The sequence below is a fragment of the Oncorhynchus kisutch genome, linkage group LG1 (genome assembly GCF_002021735.2).
Source record: "Oncorhynchus kisutch isolate 150728-3 linkage group LG1, Okis_V2, whole genome shotgun sequence".
Taxonomy (NCBI): domain Eukaryota; kingdom Metazoa; phylum Chordata; class Actinopteri; order Salmoniformes; family Salmonidae; genus Oncorhynchus; species Oncorhynchus kisutch.
The window spans coordinates 27,747,459-27,767,898 of record NC_034174.2 but is presented as its reverse complement, the minus strand read 5'-3'; the positions used below and the strand labels follow the sequence as shown (position 1 = coordinate 27,767,898).

General features: G+C 41.5%; 2 protein-coding genes across 2 annotated transcripts; one reads left to right on the top strand and one right to left on the bottom strand.

Moving 5' to 3' along the window:
- The first annotated feature begins 2,348 nt into the window (after nucleotides 1-2,348).
- LOC109906774 (putative beta-lactamase-like 1) lies at nucleotides 2,349-6,641 on the top strand. The gene is made up of 3 exons (XM_031812372.1): nucleotides 2,349-2,622; nucleotides 3,356-3,461; nucleotides 5,297-6,641. Exons 1-3 carry the CDS (start codon nucleotides 2,364-2,366, stop codon nucleotides 6,273-6,275), a joined length of 1,344 nt encoding a protein of 447 aa, XP_031668232.1. The 5' UTR covers nucleotides 2,349-2,363; the 3' UTR covers nucleotides 6,276-6,641.
- Nucleotides 6,642-11,037: 4,396 nt separating this feature from the next.
- LOC109875411 (neuromedin-U receptor 2-like) lies at nucleotides 11,038-13,709 on the bottom strand. The gene is made up of 2 exons (XM_020467788.2): nucleotides 12,771-13,709; nucleotides 11,038-11,486 (listed from the first exon to the last, which is right to left on the bottom strand). Exons 1-2 carry the CDS (start codon nucleotides 13,627-13,629, stop codon nucleotides 11,038-11,040), a joined length of 1,308 nt encoding a protein of 435 aa, XP_020323377.1. The 5' UTR covers nucleotides 13,630-13,709.
- Nucleotides 13,710-20,440: the final 6,731 nt, after the last annotated feature.

Here is a 20,440-nt window from a genome sequence, read left to right as displayed (position 1 = left end):
AATGAAGGTAATCCATGCGAGAAATTGCCAAGAAACTGAAGATCTCATACAACGCTGTGTACTATTCCCTTCACAGAACAGCACAAACTGTCTCTAACCAGAATAGAAAGAGGAGTGGGAGGCCTCGGTGCACAACTGAGCAAGAGGACAAGTATATTATATTAGAGAGTCTAGTTTGAGAAACAGATGCCTTACAAATCCTCAACTGGCAGCTTCATTAAATAGTACCCGCAAAACCCCAGTCTCAAGGTCAACAGTGAAGATGCGACTCCGCATCCGTACTGGCTCAAATATCCGACCAATCAACCCGTTACCAACCCTTAGTAAACATTTGGGAAAAAATGTGTTTGACCAGATACAATGCTATTTTACAGTAAATAAATTAACTGACTTTCAGGGAAGGGCATTCAACCTGCACGGCACTTGCACAAATGACTGATGATTGGCTGAGAGAAATTGATAATAAAAAGATTGTAGGAGCTGCTTTGTTAGACTTCAGTGCAGCTTTTGACATTATCGATAATGGGAAAAGGTACGTTATGGCTTTACACCCCCTTCTATATTGTGGATTGAGAGTTATCTGCCTAACATAACACAGAGGATAATAATGACCTGTGTCACGTTGGTATGAAGGGTCGGGATGCAGGCGCAGGAATGCGTAATAGTTTTTTTATTATACCCCAAATTACAAACATACGTAAATTGCCTTTGAATTCGTCCCAGTGTAAAGGCACGGGGACGAAGACCGAACAAACACTATACAGAACACAGGGTTGAAACCCAAACAAAAGAGCGAGGAGTACCTCGAATAAATAACACACGCGCACAATGATTAACACATGGGACGAAACCCCTAATCATCTGCGCAATACACAATGTCACGAAAGCCAAAACACACAGCACAGGTACTCACACGCACCAACGGACATTGTAACAATAATCGTCAGGACAATGGTAAACCAAGGACACACTTATACAATTACTATTCACTGGGAATATGGGGTCAGGTGTGTGTAATGAACGTTCCAGAGGGATCGTGACAACCTGCCACTGACTCTGAGAAGTCTGCTTCCTGATGGACTCCTGTGATTTAGGGGGTATACACTATCTTTAAATCTATGGAGGGTTGGAGGTGTTTCTATGGAATACTAATAAGAGTGAAGGCCCCACTTACGGCCCTGCTACATTACAGCCATCGGGCATCCGGCGTTGCAGTCACACATCAGCCGTTCATTTGAGATCATTGAAAGCTGTTACTGTATACTGCGTATGTTGCGCTCTCGTTGCGTCGTGTTAAAGCACATGTATAGCAGAGGTTATATTTTTTATGGCTGAGGAGTGCATTCATTCTATCTTGTGAATTGAAATATAGAGAAATAAAAATAGATTTTGGTTGCATGTGGCCTCCACTAGACACCAGTGGCTATTTTACTAAGATTTATGAAGTCAAGAAGCTACTAGCTAGCAGAAACTCTAGCTAGCTACATTGACTATATTCACAATGTAAACAAAAGCAACATGTAATTAGAGGATCATTTAGTACACCCACTAGCAACATTTTAAGAGTACTTGCGAAAAACTGGACCAAAGCTATTGTACTCACACACAATTGATGAATATGGTACAGTACAGTAGGGAAAGACAGAATAAAGATACTCATCCCCTTTTCTCCTCCGATCTCTCAAAACAATGCACTCTGGCAACGCTTATAGTGGACTTGAAGTATTATGTGAACACTGCTGTAATTCTTCTGATTTGTGGTATGTTGCCATTTCAGCAATGAGTTTGAGCCTGAAATTGGCTTGAAAATGTGCCACCGGGATTCAATCTGAAAAGTGTTGTTGACAAGCCCATTGCACAATCTACAATTCATAGGCAATTTACTGATGTCTGTGGAGATCATATTCACAGTAAACTGTGTGTATATCGGTTTAAGCGTAAATTACTTGTAAAAGTCGAGTGCAGTGCTATTGCCAGCAATGCACCTTTGATTGAATACTGACCTATGTCTTTAACTATGTATGGGCTATTCAGTCATTATGTTTTCATCTGTCTTGAGTGTTGTCAGCACAGGCCTTAAATAGATATGTAGCATGATGTTGTAATTTCAAACACCAAACCCCTTAATGTCTGACATGTGATACAGAAATGTCTGGGCTATGAGGCAGATAAAACGTTGTGAGGTCAAAAGCCTGAGTGTAGAAAGGTTTGGAGAGTGCATGTGAAAATGAAAGGATGTTAGGGTAAGCTCATCCTCTGAAAGGAAGAAAAGTACTCTATTCATTTGTGTGTGCTTGTCTTACTGTTTGTTGAAAGTTTTGGGCAGAAATCAGGGTGATATAGTAGTAGTCAATTCCTGTTTGATGCCCTACAGGATTGCCAGCCTTTCCAAGATCTTCCCAACGCTGATGCTATACAGGCTGTGGGACGATGGGAAGATAACCTCTCTGGATGACCCTCTGGAGAAATATGTGGATAACTTCACCATTAAAAACCCTCTGGGCAAGTCACGGGACTCTGAGCTCAAGTATGTGACAGACGGCCTGATCTTCCTGGATAGTGGAGAGGTTCAGATCCGCTCCTCCTCTGTCACTCTGCGCAGGATGGCCAGCCAGCTCTCAGGTAAGATACAAACCTCATACTCCGCCCCTCCCACCTGGGATTGGAACTCATGTCATGCCGACCCGTTAAAATACTATCAGGTGGAACAAGTTATGTGCCTAATGTACTCAGCTACAATGTTGAAAGGTATCATGCTATTATTAGCAAAATATACATTTTAATGTGATGTTCATGATCCTATTTATTGATTAAATTCAAATGCCACCACACCGCAAACTCTGGTCAGTCACCTCTGAGCAGGTTGCTGAATTGCCTTCTGAGGTGGTAAACACGTCTAATGTAACAGAAACGGTTTAGATTATCACTGCATCTGCTTATCATCAGAAATAGATCATGAGAAGGGCTAAGGGACAATGAGTCACACTCATTGAGGGGCAACACTGAATTGAAAAAAAAAACTACAATACCTTGCTTTCAAACAGGTTTGATTTGATTATGTCAACATGAGGTTCACACTTTGATCATTGAGGCATGATAGTCAAACTCAATAATTCATAGAGGAGAGTATTCAATGTTTTAGACCAGACATTGACACGGAATTCTGAGCTGTACATTTAATTAAATGATCAGAGACAGTCCAAACAGATGACATGTTAGAATAACATTTGAGGACCCTGTTTCGGTTCAAATCAATTGCAATTGGCTTGAGCTTCATTTATCATAGTAGCTAAATTAATGCATTTTCTTTTCTTTAGAAGTAAACACTAAAGATGTTGTGTTTTGTCAACTGCAGGTCTACCCAGAAGACTAAGAGCCACTAACCTGCTGTGGAAGGGGAAAACACAGGCTGCAGTGAATCTGTTGCAAGATGATGTCCTTGTTGCAGACCCTGGCACCAAGTAAGGCCTTAGTCATTCCCATCATTATAATCATTCAAATGTTGTGTGTGTCCTTGTGCCATTTAAAACTCACTCAATATTTGCCTTTTGTAATATAATGGAACCTACAGTTGAAGTCAGAAGTTTACATACACCTTGGCAAAATATTTAAACTCAGTTTTTCACAAATCCGTACATTTAATCCTAGTAAAAATTACCTGTCAGAATGTGAAATGTCAGAATAATAGTAGAGAGAATTATTTATTTCAGCTTTTATTTATTTCATCACATTTCCAGTGGGTCAGAAGTTTACATAAACTCAATTAGTATTTGGTAGCATTGCCTTTAAATTGTTTAACTTGGGTCAAATGTTTTGGGTAGCCTTCCAAAAGCTTCCCACAATAAGTTGGGTGAATTTTGTCCCATTCCTCCTGACAGAGCTAGTGTAACTGAGTCAGGTTTGTAGGCCTCCTTCCTTGCACATGCTTTTTCAGTTCTAACCACACATTTTCTATAGGATTATAGGACCTTGACTTTGTTGTACTTAAGCCATTTTGCCACAACTTTGGAAGTATGCTTGGGGTCATTGTCCATTTGGAAGACCCATTTGCGACCAAGCTTTAACTTCCTGACTGATGTCTTGAGATGTTGCTTCAATATATCCACCAAATTTTCCTCTCCTCATGATGCCATCTATTTTATGAAGTGCACCAGTAACTCCTGTAGCAAAGCACCCCCACAACATGATGCTGCCACCCCCGTGCTTCACGGTTGGGATGGTGTTCTTCGGCTTGCAAGCCTCCCCCTTTTTCCTCCAAATATAACGATGGTCATTATGGCCAAACAGTTCTATTTTTGTTTCATCAGACCAAAGGACATTTCTCCAAAAAGTACGATCTTTGTCCCAATGTGCAGTTGCAAATTGGCTTTTTTTATGCCGGTTTTGGAGCAGTGGCTTCTTCCTTGCTGAGCAGCCTTTCAGATTATGTCGATATAGGACTCGTTTTACTGTGGATATAGATGCTTTTGTACCTGTTTCCTCCAGCATCTTCACAAGGTCCTTTGCTGTTGTTCTGGGTTGTTCTTGATTTGCGCTTTTGTACCAAAGTACGTTCATCTCTAGGAGACAGAAAACGTCTCCTTCCTGAGCGGTATGACGGCTGCGTGGTCCCATGGTGTTTATACTTGCGTACTATTGTTTGTACAGATGAACGTGGTACCTTCAGGCATTTGGAAATTGCTCCCAAGGATGAACCAGACTTGTGGAGGACTACATTTTTTTTGAGGACTTGGCTGATTTCTTTAGATTCTCCCATGATGCCAAGCAAAGAGGTACTGCATTTGAAGGTAGGCCTTGAAATACATCCACAGGTTCACCTCCAATCGACTCAAACAATGTCAATTAGCCTATCAGAAGCTTCTAAAGCCATAACATCATTTCTGGAATTTTCCAAGCTGATTAAAGGCACAGTCAACTTAGTGTAAACTTCTGACCCACTGGAATTGTGATACAGTGAATTATAAGTGAAACAATCTGTCTGTAAATAATTGTTGGAAAAATGACTTGTGTCATGCACAAAGTAGATGTCCTAACCGACTTGCCAAAACTATAGTTTGTTCACAAGAAATTTGTGGAGTGGTTGAAAAACTAGTTTTAATGACTCCGACCTATGTAATCTTGTAATCTGTATGTAATCTTCCGCCTTCAACTTCAATTTGCTTCACTCATTTGGATATAAATAGATGGCTCAGGTGTTTAATTACGTCATCCCTGTGGGCTGCATTGACCCTTCAGTCAATGCAGGGTCAATGCAGCAACACAGTGACTTCCCACTCTGCTGCTCTGTGTTTTGCAGATGCCACTACAGTAACCTAGCCTTTTCCTTACTGGCCCACGTCATGGCTGAGAAGGTGGTGGGCCTGGACTACCAGCGCTGGATCAATGATAACATCCTGGACCGGCTGGGGATGGAGGACACAGGCTTTGACTACACCCCAGGGATCCAAAGCCAGATGGCTGTGGGCGTCTACTCCAGTGGCCAGCCAGCCCCTCTGTATGACCTGGGCTGGTACCGCCCCTCAGGCCAGATGTTCTCCACTGCCGCTGACCTTGCCAAGCTGGCCATGATGCTGCTGGGGGCCTACCACCGCAAGCTCCTGGAGCCCGACACCCTGAAGATCATGCTGACCCCGCTGTACCGCTGTGATAAGGACTACTTTGCCAACCGCACCGGGACGCCTTGGGAGGTGAATGAGCAGCTGGGCTACGAGGTGCTGCGTAAAGACGGAGACCTGGATGGCTACTCAGCCACCTTCTCACTGGTGCCCAGGCTCAAGCTGGGCCTGGTGGTGCTGATGGCTGGCACCAGACCTCAGAACCAGGAGGTGGTGGCCAAGGCTTACAGTCACATCATACCCGCCATGGAGAGGGTGTTCCGGGAGGCCAAAAAGATCCTCATCCCTCCCCCTATTCCAGACCCTTACATAGGCTTCTTCACTTATGGAAACATCACCTTCTATGAGATCAAAGCTGGGGCAGACGGTGTTCTGATCATGCAGCAGTTTGGTCCCCAGATTGAGGACCTGATCCCAGAGAGATATCGGACAATCAAGCTGAACTACCTGGTAGACAGGGTGTTCAGGGTGGTGTTTGAGAAGGAGTACCCCTGTGTTTTGCGGGTCAGCACTGCCTCAGTCTCCCTTGAGGCCCAAGACGGGCAGCTCTTTAACTTTTATGTGTTTGACAAGCGTGGTCTGTCCCCTGGCTTCGATGCACCAGGACTGAATACATACAATGTGATCCGGATAACCCGTAGGCCGACTTTCTCAAACTAACTGAACTCATACAACGGAAAGGCACATGTACATGCTGAATGAAGGTCCCTTTTGGGTCTGTAGCCTATATTTTATAGGGATACTCTGAAATTAAAGAAAACATTGCTGTCAGACATTGAGTAGACTGTATCATGATGAATTGCAAAAGAAGGCACACAGATTTTGTATTTTTATTTAACCATTGACGTCAACATTTTTGATTTCTGTGTCAAATAATGGCATTGTAAATATTCATCCTTTTTATACAGTTGATAACCTGACCTTAAACATACACTACATGACCAAAGGTATGTGGACACCTGCTTGTCGAAGATCTCATTCCAAAATCATGGGCTATAATATGGAGTTGGTCCCCTCTTTGCTACTATAACAGCCTCCACTCGTCTGAGAAGGCTTTCCAATGTTTCCAATGTTGGAACATTGCTGCAGGAACTTGCCACAAGAGCATTAGTGAGGTTGAGCACTGATGTTTGGCAATTAGGCCTGAATTGGGCATTCCAATTCATCCCAAAGGCGTTCGATAGGGTTGAGGTCAGGGCTCTGTGTAGGCCAGTCAAGTTCTTCCACACCGATCTTCGAAAAACCATTTCTGTACGGACCTTGCTTTGTGCATGGTGGCCTTGGCATGCTGAAACAGGAAAGGGCCTTCCTCAAAGTTATACAGTACCAGTCAAAAGTTTGGAGACACGTACTCAAGGGTTTTTCTTTATTTTTACAATTTGTACATTGTAGAATAATAGTGAAAACATCAAAACTATGATATAACACATATGGAATCATGTAGTAACCCAAACAGTGTTAAACAAATAAAAATATATTTTAGATTTTAGATTCTTCAAAGTAGCCACCTTTTGCCTTGATGACAGCTTTGCACACTCTTGGCATTCTCTCAACCAGCTTCATGAGATAGTCACCTGGAATGCTTTCCCAACAGTCTTGAAGGAGTTCCCACATATGCTGAACACTTGCTGGCTGCTTTCCCTTTACTCTACAGTCCAATTCATCCCAAACCATCTCAATTAGGTTGAGGTTGGGTGATTGTGGAGGCCAGGTCATCTGATGCAGCACTCATCACTCTCCTTCTTGATCAAATAGCCCTTACACAGCCTGGAGGTGTGTTTTGGGTCATTGTCCTGTTGAAAAACAAAATAGTCCCACTAAGCGCAAAGCAGATGGGATGATGTATCGCTGCAGAATGCTGTGGTAGCTATGCTCGTTAAGTGTGCCTTGAATTCTAAATAAGTCATAGACAGTGTCACCAACAAAGCAGCCCCACACCATCACACCTCCTCCTCCATGCTTCACGGTGGGAACCACACATGCAGAGATCATCCATTCACCTAATTTGCATCTCACGAAGACACGGCGGTTGGAACAAAAAATCTAACATTTTGACTCATCAGACAGATTTCCACCAGTCTAATGTCCATTGCTCATGTTTCTTGGCCAAAGCAAGTCACTTCTTCTTATTGGTGTCCTTTAGTAGTGTTGTCTTTGCAGCAATTCGACCATGAAGGCCAGATTTACGCAGTCTCCGCTGAACAGTTGATGTTGAGATGTGTCTGTTACTTTAGCTCTGTGAAGCATTTATTTGGGCTGCAATCTGAGGTGCAGTTAATTGCCGATTTCTGATTCTGGTAACTCTAATGAACTTATCCTCTATCACAGAGGTAACTCTGGGTCTTCCTTTCCTGTGGAAGTCCTCATGAGAGCGAGTTTCAGCATAGCGCTTGATGATTTTTGCAACTGCATTTGAAGAAACGTTCAGTTCTTGACATTTTCCGCATTGACTGACCTTCATGTTTTAAAGTAATGATGGATTGTCGTTTCTCTTTGCTTATTTGAGCTGTTCTTACCATAATATGGACTTGGTCTTTTTCTCCCGTACACCAACCCTACCTTATCACAACACAACTGATTGGCTCAAACGCATTAAGAAGGAAAGAAATTCCACAGATTATCTTTTAAAAAGGCACACCTGTTCATTGAAATGCATTCCAATGTCAAGAGTGTGCAAAGATGTCATCAAGGTGAAGGGTGGAATCTTTAAAGAATCTCAAATATATAATATATTTTGATTTGTTTAACACTTTTTTGGTTACTACATGATTCCATATTGTGTTATTTCATAGCTTTAATGTCTTCACTATTATTCTACAATGTAGCGAATAGTAAAAAATTAAGAAAAATCCTTGAGTGAGTAGGTTGTCCAAACTTTTGACTAGTACTGTATAGTGCATTATACTGTACAGATGTAGTATTTTAATTTGAGCCAGTTTGCTACAGCAGGAAAGTAATTTAATGTAATTATGTGGATTATAATTAATGGATTTTTTTGAGAGAGGTTGATACATTTATTAGGGCAAATCAAGTCTGACATTTTAAAGTGTAAGTTACAAACTTCTGCTTTTTAAACCTGGAATACATAAGTTTCTTATCGACAAAAGAGTGACCAAATTAAGATCCTACATCTGTACACCTTTTAAAGTTTTATTTTTACCTTTATTTAACTAGGCAAGTCAGTTAAAGTACAATTTCTTATTTTCAAGAACAGCCTAGGAACCTGCCTTGTTCAGGGGCAGAAGGACAGATTTTTTTCCTTGTCAGCTCGGGGATTCAATCTTGCAACATTTCGGTTACTAGTCGGACACTCTAACCACTAGGCTACCCTGCCGCCCTACACTGTATTGTGGCACAGTATTTCCTGTCTTTCCTGCACTATGCACATTGTTACTGTTCTCTTATATTTGTCAGCTTGTCCTATCCTAACATTGCATTTGTAACAAAACAACATAATGTAAATATGGTATGCTGGCATCAATCAACACACTTCAATTGTAACACTGTCATTTGCATGTGGATGTTCATGTTTTTTTGCCCGATGAATCTCAAAGATGTCAAAAGATGGATTTATTTTAGTTTGTTATCAAATTATATCCTGATAATTTTTGACCTACGAAAAATCCATAAAATGTGTTCATACCAAACAAAAATAAACTCTGATTTTTAAATAGAGATCATGTTGGGTTTTGGCATAGATACCTTTTACAGTGACTGTAGCCATACTGAAGAGTATACTGTATGTGACCAAAAAGTATGGACTTAAAAGGGGGCTTTGGGATATAATGGTATAGTTCCAGGAATGACTGTGTACTTCATCATCCCAATTCTGGCTCATTTAAATCCTCTATATGAATAGATTCATGTCAAATAGCAGTAGCTCATAAACTGACTCCAAATGAATAACCTAATGTGGCCCTCTGGTTTGGCAGCTAGATGTTCTAATGTAATACTACGTAGGAGGGAAAACAGATCATTTTCAAATGGGTCTATCCAAACACTATTGAAATTGAAACCCAAAATGAAAATGAAAGGTCATTCTCCAGGCCTCAGGTGCAGTGTGGTGGCAAGGATTGCATTTGGAATAAGAGTTGGTTCCTATACTCTTAGATAGAAAGGGTTACAAAAGGGTTCTGCGGCTGTCCCCATAGCAGAGCCCGTTTTGGTTCCAGGTAGAACCCTTTTTGGTTCCGGGTAGAACTCTTTTGGGTTCCATGTAGAACACTGGGTTCTACATGGAACCCAAAAGGGTTCTACCCGGAACCAAAAGGGTTCTGCCTGGAACCAAAAGGGGTTATTCAAAGGGTTCTCCTATGAGGACAGCCAAAGAACCCTTTTTTGTTCTAGATAGCACCTTTTTTTCTAAGAGTGTAGAGTTCAATATCCAGTTGGAGAACACAATGTTAGCACACACCAAGGATGGAGCTATTCAATATGTTGTCGTATACACAAGAAAGAAAATGGCATTCATTACCCTCCAGTGAATGTTATGTGGCAGGCAAAGCTAATTTGTTTTGTACAGAATAACAATTCATCCATAGAGGCTACCAGGATGCTTCTAGGAATCTTTAATCAAATGGTCTAAGTTCTGTAATTGTCTCTTATGATGGATTCTCTGCATTATTGACACTCTACAAGAACACAGTCTTGGCCCAGATGTGGGGCAGCAGGGAAATCAGGAACAACTTGCTGTGAAATCAGGATCAACTTTTGTAGAAGCCTCATCGTGGTTCCCATTATACTACTGCCACTTACACATGGATGGTCGAACAGACTACCGTTGTTGTTGCTGTTGTTGTTGTTAGGGTCTCCAAGAGACTCATACGATACATTCTCAATGTAATACACATTCTGTTGCAGACATTGTAAACAATTCATGAAATACTCATCAAGCAATTCATTCATGTTTTGCTGTTTTCACATAAAGGCAATAATTATGAATTGATTTACAGTATATTTACATAAAATGTCTAGGTCAAAGGACAGCAGTGCTACATACGTACATTCAATGTCTTTGACAAGGAGAAATGGGGAAGTTTTGACATACACTCAATAAATTACGGGTTGGAATAGGTGGTTATGAAACACAAGGATGATAAATACTGTAACTGCAGTTCACATAGTCCATATATCACACAGATCAATATGAGAAGACCAATCATATGGGATAATCAATCACTGGAGTGAATTATCAAGTGCAACCAAGTCTCTCATTTACATACCCCTAAATCAGTTGTTTTTGGATACATCTGTCTGCTATGAGGATTTATGTTGCTTTAATAACAGATCACAATTGAGTCCACAGATCACCTCATGAAATAATGATCATCCAGCTGTGCACAATGCATAATCTGCTCATTAGTCAAATCCACAGCCTGACAGAGGGCATCATATCTACTACCACATTAAATATTAAATATGATTAAAAAGCAGTAGCAGTGAAGTCAGAGTCTACCACACAGGAATGTTCACATGTCAATGTTGTGATCTCTGTGCTCCCAGTCCCAATTGGACATAACAGGGGAGTGAGGGAGTTCTGGTCCCTGGGACTGGCCTGGGATTTAGGAACTGGGCCAGAGGGATCCAGCAGGATTTTGGCGAAGGGCGGGCAGTCTTTTCTAGAGGCGGTGTCTTTCGTATGTGTGCAGATAAGATCCCAGAAGCATTCCCGAAAGCGTGTGGAGAGCATGTTGTAGATAACAGGGTTGACTGCAGAGCTGAGGTAGAAGAGGATGCCGGAAAGGAGGTGCACACACTGGTACACAGTTTGGTTGAGGTCTGTCCAGACAGACCACTGCATGATGCAGCTCCACAAGAGCCGGTCGATATGGAAAGGCGCCCAGCAGATGGAAAACACCAGCACGACCACAGCTACATAACAGACAGCGACAAGAGGAGAGGGAGATCGAGAAGGAGGATGAATTAAGTGATGCAGAGAGAGGGAGGAAGGAGGGGAACAACAGGGTATCCTGTTCCCTGCAAGACCTGGTCCTCATGAAACTGAGACATTCTACTCATATAACTACTGACAGAAACTGGCCCACATTCACCATTTCACCATGAGATCGTGTAGAGGGAGTTAAAGGCCTCTTGACAGCCAATTTTCCTGAAAGTAGAATGAGGAAAAAAGGAATTGCCTCCTCAATTCTCCAAGGAATATAAATCAATTATCTTTAGATAACTACTGGAGAGGAAATTAAAGTATTGGATGAACACTGCTACTCAAAACAAAGCTCCACCATAGCTTAGAAATCAACATTCAGTGCAGAGACACTTCCCAAAATAGCAATGCCCTGTGTAAGAAGTGTCAAATGGGTACAAAGAATCATGCCATGGGTTTTCAGAAAGTTTGTTTTTCGACCATGCCATTGCATTGTCGCAGATTAGATAATCTGGCCTAGTCTCAAATAAACAAACACTGCCAAGACATACAGGTAACTGCCAAAATAAAAGAAACACCAACATGTCTTAATTGGGTGTTGGGAACTCTATTGGAGGGATGCGACACCATTCTTCAACAAGAAATTCCATAATTTGCTGTTTTGTTGTTGGACGTGGAAAATGCTGTCTCAGGTTCCAATCCAGACTCTTCCATAAATGTTTAATTGGAGTAAAATTTGGTGACTGATATGGCCATGGCTAACATCTTTGTCATGCTCATCAAATCGTTCAGTGACCACTTGTGCAATGTGGATGGAGTCATTGTCATCCTATGGGAGCATAGTCATGGTATCCAAAATAATGGCTAACATAATGACCTGCCCAGCATATTTATACTTGACCTAAGCATGATGTGATGTTAATTGCTTAATTAACTCAGGACCCGCACGTGTGGAAGCACCTGCTTTCAGTATACTTTGTATACCTCATTTACTCAAGTGTTTCCATTATTTTGGTAGTTACCTGTACATCGACCTGGAAACCGATCAGATGCTCTTTATTATCAACATGAGAGAATTTTCTAAATTACAATATTATTATCACTAACACAAGACTGCATAATATAAAATGTACAAGGGATGAACTTATCATTCAAAACCTTTATGGATATCGCTACCAGAAAACAGTTTAAATGTCAAAATTGTGTTGACCATGGAAGACAGGCTTGTGACTGTGACAACGGAAATGGGCATGGAAATGGAATGCAGAACTTACCAAGCATCTTGGTGGCTTGTCTCCTACGCCCTCGCTCTACGTGGATTCTCCAGTTGGTGTTGGTGCTACAGTTCTTCCTCATAGTTCCCTGGGAAAGGTGTCGCTCCCTGCCCAGCTGGATGCCCATCACCAGGTACAGACCGCTCATCACCGTCATTGGCACAATGTAGAAGCACGCAGTGGTGATCAGGATCACCAGGTTATAGATCCACGGGGCCCCTATCAAACTGCATATGGCTGACTCTGCCACCTTCTCCGGGAGATTCAAGTAGTAGATGCCATGCAGGGAGGTGTTGGGGATGGCACAGACCAGGGACACCACCCATACGGCACTGATGACATGCTTGGCATGCTTGTTGGTGGAGACATAGCGTATTTTTAGTGGATGGACCACGGCGATGTACCTCTCCGCACTCAGCACTGTCACATTTAGGATGGAAGCGAAGCAGACGGTCTCAAGGAGGAAGATCTTGAAGTAGCAGACTCCCTCGCCGAAAGGGAAGGGGTAGTTCTGCCACATGTCGTAGATCTCTAGGGGCATCCCAAAAAGGAGCACCAAGAGGTCCGACACAGCCAGGCTGAACAGGAACAGGTTGGTGGTGGTACGCATCTTCTTGTGTTTGGATATCACTGCGCATGTGAGAAGGTTGCCAGACACACCAAAAAAGAAGATGAGCAGGTAAACCAGGGTGATAGGGAGGAAGACGGGAGAGCGTTTCGGCCCTAGAAATTCCAGTAGGAGGTCCTCGATGGATTTGGTCCCAGAGTCATTTCCTGTGACGTTTAACAATGTGATGTTACAGAACATGCCGTGCTGTTCTGAGATGTTGGAAAGAGAGTCCAGGCAGTACTTCTCCATTTCACAGTAGGGGCTTGTAAGTGGGAGTAGAGAGGAACAGGATCACTGGAGATGTCTGCACATCATTGCTCTGAGAGAAATTCAACACCTAAAGAGTACCACAGCAACACAATTTTATATTACAGCATCCTGATTCTACATAAGATGATGTAAAAGCTCTCATATGGTGACTGACACAGCTCAGTAAAGTCTCACAAGAGATATATGTTTTGCACGATTAAGTCTTGACTAAAGGGCTGATCAGATTCCACTAGTTGTAACTGGGAATTATGAATTTACAGTACATCACAAATGCACACTTTGCCTCTTACAGTGATAGTATGGTGGTAGTTTCACCAGTGTGTATAACATGAATACTGTAGTAAATCTTGTGTAGCCGCATGTTTGTGCAATTATTTACCACATATTATGATTCCCATTTTTCAGTCATCTGTTCTGTGCAAAGACAATTATTTGAATGAGGTTAGCTAATTCAAATAAAAAATTATTCCTGCCATAACCAAGTCTTCAGCAGCACTTAGCACTGTGTGATAAACACATTCTAAATGCTTGGCAAAATCAATTCTAATGTAAAAATGAAATAATTTTGTATTGGAGCAAAATGATGTGCTGTTGCTACAGTAATAGATGTCTCTATCACTTCATACATTTCAGAGCTGAGACATGAATGTTTCATTAGGCCTGTTAGTTTCTCTGCAGTGGGTGTCTCATCTTACTCTATAGGAGCAGAAGGCAGGGATACAGAGCTAGAGGGTGTGAAAATGAGCTTTGGAGCTTACCTGTGTTCCAATATGTTAATCTTTGGTGCCAGTAGCATAATTATCTATGCACACTGATGAAACTGAACAGACTGTGCATAAAACTGGAAAGGCATTTTCACACGACTGCTACCCAGCACTCTCCTAAACAACAGTTCAGCCTATTTTACAGACTGCAATTAGCAGCAGGATCCTGATTTAAGTGCATAAAATCAATTCATAAAGAATACATCCAAACCCAACATACTGTAGCCCACATAGGCTGCCTGCCTGTTCAAGAAATTAAACTTCAACTCCAAACTGACAGAAAATCTGAACTGAGCATAAAAGCAACACATGGGATAAAACAACATTCAATCAATTTCATGAAATGTAAATGTTCAGAACTAAAGCACGTGGACATACAAAAATATACATGTATCCTTTATCGCTTACTTCTTGCACTTAGAATTAACGCTTCCTAATTGTATGCTCAGAAAAAGCAACCAAGTTTGTTTTAGACTACCATTGTATAATGTCATTTGAGACATTTGTGTAGCTCAGTAGAATTTGAACACACCTTCGATTCCTGTTCACAGCTGCCTGAGATTGCACTTGCTCATCATTTTAACACGTCGAAGGACAAAAGAAAATGTGCTCCTTCTTCAAAAAGTCTGGACATGCTTTTAAAGAATAGCAGAAGGTGGTGAAAGGAGATGAGAGGAGTTATCCGCTGCAAGAAACTGCGCCTGTGAAAACTGCTCCTTAGGTACCTGAAGCAGAGGGCTGACGCACGTGGCGCATGCTCTAGAGAGTGGGTTTATTCATTTACTTATGGAACCATTTTATGTGCCTCCTACCGGGCAGGTCAATTGAAAACATTGTAATTTATGAATATGCTAATGTCGCCTGCTAACAACATTCGCACCACTGGCGTGTATTCATGGATATCAATGGAAGCCAGGCCCCCCAAAAAATTGACCAAGAAGAAAAATACAAAACATAGAAAATAAAGTATCTTTAATCTCTCTGTGTTTCATAGATTTCCTTAAATTCACAAGAAGCTGAATGTATCTCACCGGAGAAAGCATCTGAGAAAATAAAAAAGCAACCCTCTGTGTCAGTATATGTAGCGTATCTATCTGATGCTGTCTTGTCAAAAAGAGTGTGACATGCCAGCAGCATACCACCCTGCATACCACTGCTGGCTTGCTTCTGAAGCTAAGCAGGGTTGGTCCTAGTCAGTTTGTGGATGGGAGACCAGATGCTGTTGGAAGTGGTGTTGGAGGGCCAGTAGGAGGCACTCTTTCCTCTGGTCTAAAAATAAATAAATATCCCAATGCACCAGGGCAGTGTTTGGGGACACTGCCCTGTGTAGGGTGCTGTCTTTCAGATGGGATGTTAAACGGGTGTCCTGACTCTCTGAGGTCATTAAAGATCCCATGGCACTTATTGTAAGAGTAGGGTTGTTAACCCCGGTGTCCTGGCTAAATTCCCAATCTGGCCCTCAAACCATCATGGTCACCTAATAATCCCCAGTTTACAATTGGCTCATTAATCCCCCTCCTCTCCCCTGTAACTATTCCCCAGGTCGTTGCTGCAAATGAGAACATGTTCTCAGTCAACTTACCTGGTGAAATAATGGATAAATAAAATTAAAATAAATAAAATTGTAGTATTGAATGTAAGTGAAGCCAGTGAGCATTTGGCCTCCCTTGATAAAAAAATACATACAATAATAGCCAATCAGCCTTTAGCTAAACTGAGTGAGCTCAGCTGTGAATGGCCCTGGTGCACCAAAAAAAGGTGTTAAGGGAAGCCAGTTTGGATTTGGATTCGGCCCAATCACATCAGAAGCCAAATGCCATTGACGTATATCTTTTTTTTATTGTTGCATCTCGTTGTGTCGTTGTCCTCCGGTGGCTAGCTAGCTAGCTAAAATCAGCCACGATCACGCTGTCTGGATCTCTATGGGGAGAGTTTTTTGGCGTGTACAAAGCCACAATGTACACTGCATGTAGTATCTGCATATACAGCCATGACCCAGATTTTTGGCACCCTTGATAAAGATTAGCAAAAAAGACTGTACACTCTTAGATGAAAAGGGTTCCAAAAGGGTTCTGCGGCTGTCTCTATGAGATAACCCTTTTTGGTTCCAGGTAGAACCCTTTTTGGTGCCAGGAAGAACTATTTTTGGTTCCATGTAGAATCCTCTGTGAAAAGAGTTCTACATGGAACCCAAAAGGCTTTGCACAGCCTGGAGGTGTGTTGGGTCATTGTTCTGTTGAAAAACAAATGATAGTCCCACTAAGTGCAAACCAGATGGGATGGCGTATCACTGCAGAATGCTGTGGTAGTTATGCTGGTTCAAAATAATGGTGCCGGAGGGGATAGCTGCTGTTTTACTGGCTCCTAACCAACTGTGCTATTTTGTTTGTTTTTTCACATTGTTTGTAACTTATTTTGTGCATAATGTTGCTGCTACCATCTCTTATGACCATAACTTCTGGACATCAGAACAGCGATTACTCACCCCGAACTGGACAAATATTTTTTCTCCACTACCATCCATTCAATTGGCTAACGTGCAATCATTGGATAACAAAATGGATGATCTACGATCAAGACAATCCTACCAACAGGACATTAAAAACTGTAATATGTTATGTTTTACAGAGTCGTGGCTGAACGAGAACACGGATAATATAGAGCTGGCGGGATTTTCCATGCATCGGCAGGACAGAGAAGCTATGTCTGGTAAGACGAGGGGCTATTTGTCAATAACAGCTGGTGTGCAAAGTCTAATATTAAAGAAGTCTTGAGGTATTGCTCGCCTTAGGTAAAGTAACTTATGATAAGCTGCAGACCACTATCTACCAAGATAGTTTGCATCTATATTATTCATAGCCATATATTTATCGCCACAAACTGATGCTGGCATTAAGACGACACTCAATGATCTGTATAAGGCCATAAGCAAACAAGAAAATGCCCATCCAGAAGTGGTGCTCCTAGTGGCTGGGGACTTTAATATATGTTAACTTAAATCGTTAACTTAAACTTAAATAGTTTTTACCTGCATGTCACATGTGCAACAAGAGGAAAAAAACTAGACCACCTTTACTACACACACAAATATGAATAGAAAGCTCTCCCTCGCCCTCCATTTGGCAAATCTGACCATAATTCTATCCTCCTGATTCCTGCTTACAAGCAAAAACTTAAGCAGGAAGTACCAGTGACTTGCTCGATATAGAAATGGTCAGATGATGCGGATGCCAAACTACAGGACTGTTCTGCTAGCACAGACTGGAATATGTTCTGGGATTCATCCAATGGCACTGAGGAGTATACCACCTCAGTCATCGGCTTCATCAATAAATGCATCGACGACCCCACAGTGACCGTACATACATACCTCAACCAGAAGCCATGGATTACAGGCAACATCCGCATCGAGCTAAAGGTTAGAGCTGCCACTTTCAAGGAGCGGGACACTAATCCGGACGCTTATAAGAAATCACACTACGCCCTCAGACGAACTGTCAAACAGGCAAAGCATCAATGCAGGATTAAGATTTAATCCTACTACACCGGTTCTAACGCTCGTCGGATGTGCCAGGGCTTGAAAGCTATTACGGACTACAAAGGGAAACCCAGCCGTGAGTGCCCAGTGATGCAAGCCTACCAGACGAGCTAAATGCCTTTTATGCTCTCTTCAATGCAAGCAACACCAAAGCATGCATGAGAGCACCAGATGTTCCGGACAGGTCAACATTCACAAAGCCACGGGGCCAGACAGATTACCAGTACGTGTACTTAAAGCATGCACGGACCAACTGGTCTTCACTGACATTTTCAACCTCTACCTGACCGAGTCTGTAATACTCATCAGACCAAATTACATATTTTCACCAGTCCAATGTCCATTGCTTGTGTTTCTTGGCCCAAGCAAGTCTCTTCTTCTTATTGGTGTCCTTTAGTAATGGTTTCTTCACAGCAATTTGACCATGAAGGCCTGATTCACGCAGTCTCCTCTGAACAGTTGATGTTGAGATTTTTTTAAACTCTGTGAAGTATTTATTTAGGCTACAATTTCTGAGGCTGGTAACTCTAATGAACTTCTCCTGTGCAGCAGAGGTAAATCTGGTTCTTACTTTCCTGTGGAGGTCCTCATGAGAGCCAGTTTCATCATAATGCTTGATGGTTTTTGCGACTGCACTTGAAGAAACGTTCAAAGTTCTTGAAATTCCGTATTGACTGACCTTCATGTCTTAAAGTGATGATGGACTGCCATTTCTCTTTCCTTATTTGAGCTGTTCTTGCCATAATGTGGACTTGGTCTTTCAGCAAATAAGGCTATTTTCTGTATACCACCTCTACCTTGTCACAATGCAACTGATTGGCTCAAACACTTTAAGAAGGAAAGAAATTCCACAAAGGACCTTTCAACAAGACACACCTGTTAATTGAAATGCATTCCAGTTGAGACAATGCCAAGAGTGTACATAGCTGTCATCAAGGCAAAGGGTGGCTACTTTGAAGATTCTCAAATATAAAATATATTTTGATTTGTTTAAAACTTTTTTGGTTACTACATGATTCCATATGTGTTTCGTTACAGTTTTGATGTCTTCAGTATTATTCTACAATGTAGAAAATAGAAAAAATAAAGAAAAACCCTTGAATTAATCGGTGTATCCAAATGTTTGACAGGTATTGATTGTAAGGTGCACTTGAGAGTGTTGTGGCCTTTTCCTGCAGTCAATAACCGAAAGTGCCCTCTTTGACCTTATTGAATGTTATTAATATTTTAATCATTTCATAATAATACAGATTTTTTTAAACATTTAATGACCAAAATCTGGTGTTTCTTTGTCAAACAGTTGTGTTATATTTTAGTCTTCTGTGATGTATACAAAGTGTAATATTGGGATGCTAAGTCAAAATTATATCAGACATGGTACAGGTGTCTTCTTTTAGCCCATATTTATTTGAACCTTTATTTAACTAGGCAAGTCAGTTAAGAACAACTTCTTATTTACAACGACGGCCTACACTGTCCAAACTGACACCTCTAGCAATGAGATGGAGTGCCTTAGACCACTGCGCCCTCGGGAGCCCTGGTACAGCAACTCCACCGTAACCATGTGTGTGAAGTCAATATTTTTGTTTCAAAATAGATTAGTTTAAGACCATCAAGAATCTCTCTGTGTGACAGTGATTTAGCTCACTCCAGTAAAAGGTTATTACGTGTTAACTTTTTTGACACCAGTAGCCCTACATATGTTTAAACAGGGAGCCATTAGAATGAAGTTGAATAGAGCAGGTATTCCCAAACGGGTACGCTCACTGCCGTTGGGGGGTACGCCAAATAAAAATGTGATTCACATAAAAGTATTTATAAAAAAATAAAATAAAGAAATCTTCACATTTTCAAACAGTCCATTTATATTTTCCAACGGGGCTATACATTTGGGTGAGTTTTTTTCCTCGCCTGAGTAGCCTCTTTTCACTGCCAAAAATTAAAATTCAACCATCTAGTGTTCCACGGAATAACAACACAATGTCAAATACAAATATCCCAACGCCACTTGGAAACACTTCAGCATCCACCAAGAGGCTCTTGCTGCCAAGGGAATGCCTGACAGCTTGAAAGATGTTTTGGACACAACAGTGAAAATGGTTAACTTTGTTAAAGCAAGGCCCCTGAACTCTCATGTATTTTCTGCACTATGCAATGATATGGGCAGCGACCATGTAACGCTTTTACAAAATACAGAAGTGCGCTGGTTATCAAGGGGCAAAGTATTGACACATTTTTTTTAAATTGAGAGACGAACTTAAAGTTTTCTTTACTGACATAATTTTCACTGACCGCTTGCATGATGACAAGTTTCTCACACAACTGGCCTATCTGGGTGATGGTTTTTCTCGCCTGATTGATCTGAATCTAGGATTACAGGGACTCTCCGCAACTATATTCAATGTGCGGGACAAAATTGCGGATCTGATTAAGCAGTTGGAGCTCTTCTCTGTCTGCATTAAAAAGGACAACACACAGGTCTTTCCAT